General features: G+C 37.9%; 1 protein-coding gene across 1 annotated transcript; it reads left to right on the top strand.

Annotated features, from left to right (window-relative positions):
* Positions 1-1,779: 1,779 nt before the first annotated feature.
* Positions 1,780-3,731, top strand: LOC122313506 (cytochrome P450 89A2-like). Its single transcript, XM_043128586.1, has one exon. The coding sequence runs from the start codon at positions 1,809-1,811 to the stop codon at positions 3,468-3,470; it is 1,662 nt and encodes a 553-aa protein (XP_042984520.1). The 5' UTR covers positions 1,780-1,808; the 3' UTR covers positions 3,471-3,731.
* Positions 3,732-9,012: the final 5,281 nt, after the last annotated feature.

Raw genomic sequence — 9,012 nt, 5'->3', positions numbered from 1 at the left:
GCACTTTCGCGTTCATTTGTTTCAGAAAAATCAAAGCTTTGATGTAAATATAGAGGAAGAAGAAGGTTTCAGTGAGTTGGGTTAATCATGTTTATTTTGCAGAGGAGGGAGAGAGTGAGAAAGTGAAGTAAAAATAAAAAATAAAAAAAGAAGTGAAAGACCTGTTGTTGTCGTATACTGATATATAAGTTAAAGATAAGGCTGAGTGGTATACTGCCACATCAGTGATTCCTCCAAAGGTACCCAACGACGGGTACCTGTAGCAAAGCTCTAATTAAATCTATCTTTTTGTATTAATTTAAACTTTTAGAATAAGTAATGGTTTTAATAATATTAAAGCGGAGACTTTGCGTTCAAACACTAACTCAACCACCAAAACAATCATTAATTCTGTAACATTTGCTCCTATATCTAAGATGAGACAAACATAGGCATGTAAGATGTTCCCAAGTTACACAATCCATCAAAATTTGAGACATAATGCTTAATTCTATATCGTAAATGCGTTTTTGTTCTTTTAATTCTAGTTTTTTATGCATATAGCAAGAAGAGAATCCTGTTAAGTATAACTTAACAACTTTGTATGTTAAATTACATACTAATCGTGGTAGAGAATGGAGCCATCATGAAGTACAACTAGATTATGTATGCATGCTACGTTTAGACATTAAGCTGAGTTAAGTTAAGTTGAGATAAAAATTAAAAGTTGAATAAAATATTATTAGAATATTATTATTATTTTAAGATTTGAAAAAATTGAATTATTTATTATATATTTTTTTAAAAATTTAAAAAAATTATAATAATTAAATTAGATGAGTTAAAGTGAATTGAATATTCAAACTATTTAACATAGTTAGGAGCCCAAATTACATATTTTGCCTTACAAACAAAATCAATTCACGGGACCAGAGGATACTCGACTTTTGGTGCTTGATCGTCGACCATGACTGAGGTGTTGGCTTCAGGTACGTGATATCTGTTGCTTGATTTACGCTATTACTGCCGATATTGCATTATCTGGAAAGGAAAATGTCGCTGGGAATCTTGCTCATTTTTTTAAAATTTTTTTAAGTGATTAAGAAAATATTATTTAATAATATTAATTTTTTTTAAAATATTCAAAAGTATTTAAAAAATAAATTAAAAAAAAAAAAAAAGTCAAAAAACGCCAAGTAGGAACTTCAGCGGTGGGCGTAGCACGTCCCTCTCATGGAAAAAATCAGATCGATATATTCATTCCGTCACGAACACGTGAAGTCGGAGAAATGGATGTTGAATCTTCTGGCGGAAAGGACAAGAAGTGACTGTGTTAAGAAAAATTCTTTTTATCATTTTTACATTTCATACTTCATATTTATTTTAATTTTATTTTTTTAATAATAAATATATAATATATAGATAATAAATAAAATAATTCAATTAATTTAATAAAAATAAAATAAAATAAAAAATAAAAAATAATATTTTAATATATAAAATATATAATAGGATGATATGTAATATTCATGTAACAAATTATGAATGATGACTCTCTGTACATAATCTATTTTTTTATGTTTTATTTTTTTTAGCTGCTGTGTACATAATCTATTTGCCCATAACACGATTTCCAAATTTCCAAATTTTTTATTTTTTTATAATTATTCAAACTAAAACTGAAGATTTCCACCGTATTAACAGTGTGGCAGCAACGTTGTGCATTTTTTTTTTTTCACCAACGTCGCTGTTTAAGGTCGTTTTACACCTACAGTAACGTCTACGGCCTGATCACTCAAATTCTTAAGACCGTTTCTTCCCATGCATCAATGATATGCTCAGTGCTCACCTTTATATTCCATTCCTTCCTCCACATATTTGACCTAAAAATGGAGACCTGGTTCATCATCATCCTCGTCTCCTTCTTTTCAGCTCTCCTCTGCCATCTAATCTTCAAGAAAATCTCTGAAAACGGCCAGCAGCAGCTTCCTCCAGGACCCTTCGCCATCCCTGTCTTTGGCAACTTGTTATGGCTCCGTAAGTCCTTCTCTGAGCTCGAGCCCATCCTTCGCAACCTCCACGCCCGGTATGGCCCCATAGTCACACTCCGTATCGGCTTCCGACCCAACATCTTTGTCGCCAACCGTTCGATCGCCCACCAAGCCCTCGTTCAGAAAGGCGCAGTCTTCGCTGACCGCCCCCCCGCTTTCCCCACTACCAAGATCTTCTCCAGCAACCAGCGCAGCATCAACTCCGCCTTCTATGGCCAGACATGGCGCCTCCTCCGCCGCAATCTTACCTCCGAGATCCTCCACCCTTCGCGTGTCAAGTCATACTCTCGTGCACGCTCGTGGGTCTTGGACATCCTCCTCGACCGCCTTATGCCTTACTCTATCAATGAATATTCCGGTAAGGTGGACCTTGTCTGCGTGGCCGAACATTTTCAATACGCCATGTTTTGCCTGTTGGTTCTGATGTGTTTCGGGGACAAGCTCAGCGAGACCCAGATTAAAGAAATCGAAGTTGTCCAGCGTCGCCTGCTTTTGGGCATCGACAGCTATAAACTACTCAATATCTTTCCAAGGATTGGAATGATATTGTTCCGTAAGCGTTGGGACGACTTGTTCAACCTTCGTAGAGATCAGGAGGCCATTCTAATGCCTTTGATAGAAGTGAGGAAGAGAGTGAAGCAAGAAAGACTAAGCAGGGCAAAAGTTCAGGCCGACATCCTCTTGGAAGACAAAGATGATGACGAATTCGTGGTATCGTACGTGGATACGTTGCTGGATTTGGAGTTGCCGGAGGAAAAAAGAAAGCTTGACATGGGCGAAATGGTGACCTTGTGCTCGGAGTTTCTCAACGCGGGCACAGATACTACGTCCACGGCGTTGCACTGGATTATGGCAAATATGGTGAAATATCCGCATGTCCAAGAGAGGCTTTACACAGAGATTAAAGGTGTTGTTGGTGTTCATGATGGTGAGATCAAGAAGGTGAAGGAGGAGGATTTGCATAAGATGTCGTATTTGAAGGCCGTGGTTTTGGAAGGTTTAAGGCGGCACCCACCTGCGCATGCTGTGTTGCCGCATGCGGTGACAGAGGATGTAGTTTTAGAGGGCTACTTGGTGCCCAAGGATGCCAATTTGAATTTCATGGTTGCTGAGATGGGTTGGGATCCCAAGGTTTGGGAGGATCCCATGGCCTTCAAGCCGGAGAGATTCTTGAGCGGCAATGATGGCGGAGTGGGGGAAGTACTGTTTGATATAACGGGAAGTAGAGAGATTAAGATGATGCCGTTTGGGGCAGGAAGGAGGATTTGTCCTGCGTCCGGTTTGGCAATGCTTCATTTGGAGTATTTTGTGTCCAATCTGGTATGGAAATTTGAGTGGAAAACTGTGGACGGAGACAAGGACGTTGATTTATCAGAGAAAGAAGAGTTCACTATAGTGATGAAGCATCCATTGAAAGCCCATCTATCTCGGAGGTTTTGATTGGATTATAATGGACGTACGAGTACAGTTCGATTATCTTATCTTATCTTGTATGGCTTCATCATAAATCTTAAGGCAAGATGTCATGATTTAACTGCCGACTCACACATAATATTCCAAGGTCGTATTTATTAATGAATAAATACCTACATACTGCTTGTAATTTCTGTCTCTTTGTTTGTCTCATTATTGGATGAACTCATATATACCTATCTCTGTCAGTACGCATTTATTGTTGGAATCAACAATCTTTTATTTTCATGTGCTTTTATATTCTCTTTTTTTAAGAATTTTTTGTATTGAAAAAGAAAAGGAAATGGTAAACACAAAGCATATTACGACCGAAGGGATATGATATGGGGAGCTAAGGGAACATCCAATAACAATAAATTGCTTCTTGCAAAAGGCCACAAGGATGATGATATTTTCTAAAATTTAGTTAGAAATCATATTTCTTATAAATTTTTCCTAAATTTTACATATCTTTTAAAAACTTCCTATATTTCATTTTCTATCATTTTTATATTTTATTAAAATAATATTTCTCTATTATTTGTTTATTATTTAGTCTCTCACTTTCTATTATATTCTTTCTTTATATTCTATTAAATATATGTTTAGAATAAAAATAAATAAAATATGGAGAACTACTATACACATCCTAAAATCAAAAGTTATTAGGGGAACCAGATGTAGGTCCATTTTCTTCCATTTTCATATTTTATGTCTATAATTTAGCTAAGAATTAGGTATGAGGAACTGAATGCATGTGGGAATACTCCAAGGTAGAATAAAAAGTGTTATGTTATCTAGTATTAACTTATTTTATATTTATAACACTATGTTTACTAATTTTACGTGGTATTGTCCATTAGTTAATAGTTTGATTCTTGTTTTATTTTTATATAAAATTCAAAGATATATAAAATATTCATATTATTGAGTTTTGTGAATAGGATGGAAAGGTATTACTAGTACCTAACTTTCACAAAGAATTATGAGGAATTTGCATCGATAAATAAAATCAAGGCTTGAAAAATTGAAATCGGGTTTGGAATAAAAAAATTACCGATTCAATAAATTGGATGATTCAACAAATTGAATGAGGTCATTCATGACAATTTTGAATATGATATTTCATTATTAATAAAAAAATTCAAAATTATATTTAATATAATTTAAGCATGTTATATCATGTATAAAAGAATATATGATAAAAATTTATTGACTAGCTTCAATAAAAATATGATATGAATTTAAATAATTTCAATATGTAATTTATGTATTTAACATCAATTGCCAACATTTTTTTCACTTTTTGCCGCGAACACTCCTTGTACTTGGTTAACCACCACTTGGGAGTCAGCTTGAACCTCCACCTCCTCAGCGCCCAAGGACCTTGCAATTGTCATGCCGAAGAATAATGCCTCATATTCTGTCTTGTTGTTTGTAGTTTTGAACACTAACTTAATAGCATGGTCATGCTCTTCGCCTTTATCTATGATAATATGCACTCTTACTCCCCCTCCAGGCTGGCAAGACGAGTCATCAACTAAGACTTGCTAGGGGTTCATGGGTTGTGCATATTCAGTTTATTTAGGGAAGGCCGTGAAATCCCGACTAAGCCTACTAATATTTGCCCTTCGTGGAGGTGCACGGCGCGTACTCGATGTCGAACTCACTTAGTTCTACAACCTAGTTGGTGAGACGGCCTAGACACTTGGTTGCTGTAGAATCCCTTTCAGGGGATGTCAATGAGGACCCTGATTGAGGGGCTTGGAAATAGGGTCGGAGTTTTCGAGTAGTTACCACCAAAGCGAAGGCAAGGTGCTTAATGTGGGGGTATTTGGATTTCGCCCTGTAAGCCTGGCTGACATAGTACATTGGCCGTTGAGTCCCGCCATCGTCTCGTACTAAGGTCGAGGAGGCCTTTTGTGGGGAGACAGATAAGTACAAAATTAAAACCTCCCCATATTAGGGTTGGCTAAGCAGTGTAGGGCTGGTTGGGTATTTTTTGAGTGCAATGAACGCCTCCTCACATGCTTCATCCGAGTTCTTGGCCTTCCATGGCACTTTGAAGAAAGGAATGCACTTGTTAGTTTATCGTTATACGAAGCGGTTGAGGGCCGCCGCTTGGCTGGTGAGCTTCCACATCATTAATGCTCCGTGGCGGGGGCATGTTGAGGACGACCTTCACTTTCTCGAGATTGGCTTCGATTCCATGTTCTGACACCATAAATCCCAAGAATTTCCCGAAACCCAACCCTAATACGCACTTTGCCAAGTTCAGCTTTATCTTGAACCGCCTTAATACTGCAAAGGCCTCTCGAAGGTCATTTAGGTGTTGTGCAAGGTCTTCGCTCTTGACTAGCAAGTCGTCTACATAGGCTTCCATATTTCTCCCAATTTGATCCTTGAACATACAATTAACCAACTGTTGGTAGGTGGCCCCCGCATTCTTCAAGCCGAACGACATAGCTAAATAACAGTACAGCCTCCAGCCTGTGATGAACAATGTTTTTTCCTCGTTGTCTGGGTTCCTACGGATTTGATTGTACCTGGAGTAACGATCCATGAAATTCAGCATGTGGTGGCTCGTTGTAGAGTCCATAATGAGGTCGATGCAATGAAGCAGAAGCTGTCCTTTTGGCAGGTCTTGTTCCGGTCAGTGAAGTCCACACACATTCTCAATTTACCATTCAGTTTCTTTTCGAGCACCATATTTGACAATCCGTCTAGGTAGTATGCTTCGCGGTGCGGGCTCCCCCTCTAGGGTTGTCACCCAACCCTAATATACACTTTGCCAGGTTCAGCTTCATCTTGAACAGCCTTAATACTGCAAAGGCCTCTCGAAGGTCATTTAGGTGTTGTGCAAGGTCTTCACTCTTGACTAGCAAGTCGTCTACATAGGCTTCCAGATTTCTCCCAATTTGATCCTTGAACATACAATTAACCAACTGTTGGTAGGTGGCCCCCGCATTCTTCAAGCCAAACGACATAGCTAAATAACAGTACAGCCTCCAGTCTGTGATGAACAACGTTTTTTCCTCGTCGTCTGGATTCCTACGGATTTGATTGTACCTGGAGTAACCATCCATGAAACTCAGCATGTGGTGGCCTGTTGTAGAGTCCATAATGAGGTTGATGCGACGAAGCAGAAAGCTGTCCTTTTGGCTGGTCTTGTTCCGGTCAGTGAAGTCCACACACATTCTCAATTTATCATTCGGTTTCTTTTCGAGCACCATATTTGACAATCCGTCTAGGTAGTGTGCTTTGCGGTGCGGGCTCCCCCTCTAGTGTCTTTCAGTTTATTGGCCGCGCTGTCACTTGTCTCCTCTTTTGTTTCATCTAGTTATATCGCTTCTGTCATTGCTGTTTCCATGTTTACCTATGTTGCTATTTTGTCACACTTCCAAGCCACACGAGAGCGGGTTCTCACAAGCATAAAAAAAAACACGTGAATTTTTCTCAAGATCTCATAGATGGCGTCATTGTTGATGTCGTGTTTCGTACGCTATTAGGTCGAAATTTCAGCAACTCGGGTCTTTGATTCAAGACCTACAAACACAAATAAAACTCTAGAATCTGATGACCAAGGTGGCAGCCAAAAGGAGTCTCCGATACTTAAGTCAGTAGAGTTTCAAGTAAAAGGATCAAAGGCAATTGTACTGAGTTGAGTTCAGAAAAGTCCCCCTAATCTTGGTGTCTGGGGGTCGCTTTTATCCCTATATTCAAGGTTAGAAGTCCATGCCCTACGACTGGATGGAGGGGTGTCCCCTTGAGTGAGGTAATTAATGTAGCGTGATCCTCTAGTATTGCTTTAGAGTTCAATCTCATTAAGATGGCATGTTTCCTCTCTCTTTCATCGGGGTAGCCTTCCTTGCCCCTAGAATAGCAACCCGTCCCTGACCTGGAACTTCGTACCCAGCTTATATGGGTCGAGAGTCTTAGGTTGGGTTGTTGTGTGGCCTGGCAAATATAGGCCTTTGGGTATTGGGCCTGGTCTCTTAGGCCCTTTGGGGTTTGGGAAAGGTCTGCCTAATATCTAGCCTGGGCCTATATTCTCAGGTTCGAGGTTCTAAGGAAAAATCTCCCTAACATTATTTTTACATGGTACTGTCCATTAATTATTTGCTTGATTCTTGTTTTCTTTTTATATAAAATTTAAAGATATATAAATATTGATATATTATTAAGTTGTGTGAATAGGATGGAAAGGTAGTAGTATGTGACTTTCCCAAAGAATTATGAGGAATTTGCACAGACAAATAAAATCAAGGGTCGAAAAACCAGAATAGAGTTCAGAATTGAAAAAGTACTGATTCAATAAATTGGGTGATTCAACAAATTGAATCGGGCTATTTATGACAGTTTTGAATTAGATATTTCTATATTAATAAAAAGCATTCAAAATCATATTTGATGTAATTCAAGCATGTTATATCATTTATAAAAAGTTTTCATTTTTCTTATAATAGGCATGTGATGCACGGATGATAAGTAGAATAATCCAATTAGTTTAAAAAGAATAAAATAAAATAAAAATAATAAATAATAATGGAGCAAACAACTTGTGTAGGAGACATGATTTGAACGTAGAACATGCAAGAAAAATCATTCTTGTAAAGTTTGAAAACAACACACATAACGATCCTAGTAACATTGTAACACATATCTTGCAAAAGAAATTATTAATGAAGATAAAACACACAACTAATATAGGTACAAAAGAAGGAATTAAATTCTTCCTTGATACTTCTCAATCTAGGTCTTAAAAGTTGATACATAATTGAAAACCAAATTAAAGATACAACATGACATCTATTACTTATCGTCCACAAAGCAATAATGATCAAATTCAGAAATATTAATCAAGACGTTATCATCTTCATCACCACCGCTATTATAAAAAAGAGTAACACCATTCTCTAAATTTAACGAGATATGGTTCTTCAATACTTCCATCAAGAAGTTCAAATCCTTCACCTACTCATTTTTCAATCAAGCCAATGCTTTCGATATTTATGGGATCCTGAACATTTTTTAGCTTTTTGATATTCCTACCAAAATAAAGATCATACGGTCATACCCAAGTGAAAATGCTAAACACTTCTCATTACTTAAAATCTCATCAACATTTTTAATCAAAAAAAAAAAAAAAATTCTCCTCTTGAAGCTTCAAGTTATAGTCAACAAAGACTAAATCAATCAAGATACATAAGTGTCCGAAAAATTATCGAGAGTCTCCTTTGTTTTCTCTTGGGAAAAGAAGTGGGAGGGAGGGAGTGAGAGAGGCACGTGAGACGGTTATAACGGCTGCTTGGTAATCAGGAGGTGGTGGCCAGGCCGTTGCTGGGAAGGTTCTAGAGGGGTACAGCGGTTAGGGGACAGCAAGAATAGGGCTGTTCACGGCAGAAAGGGAGGAAGTTGTATTGGCAGTGGAAGGAGCATTTTCGAGTGGAAAACGATGGAGGACCTAGCAGAAAAATGGAAGGAGATGAGATTAGATGAGGAGAAAACAGCCATCGAGATTGATGATGAA

This window comes from Carya illinoinensis, chromosome 6 (assembly GCF_018687715.1).
Source record: "Carya illinoinensis cultivar Pawnee chromosome 6, C.illinoinensisPawnee_v1, whole genome shotgun sequence".
In the NCBI taxonomy this organism is placed as follows: Eukaryota; Viridiplantae; Streptophyta; class Magnoliopsida; order Fagales; family Juglandaceae; genus Carya; species Carya illinoinensis.
Note: the sequence above shows the minus strand (reverse complement) of the source record. Positions and strands in the feature narration are given on the sequence as shown.

Bases quoted from the DNA above. Each gene is read 5' to 3' on its own strand.
- LOC122313506 (XM_043128586.1), top strand. From the start codon at position 1,809: ATGATATGCTCAGTGCTCACCTTTATATTCCATTCCTTCCTCCACATA.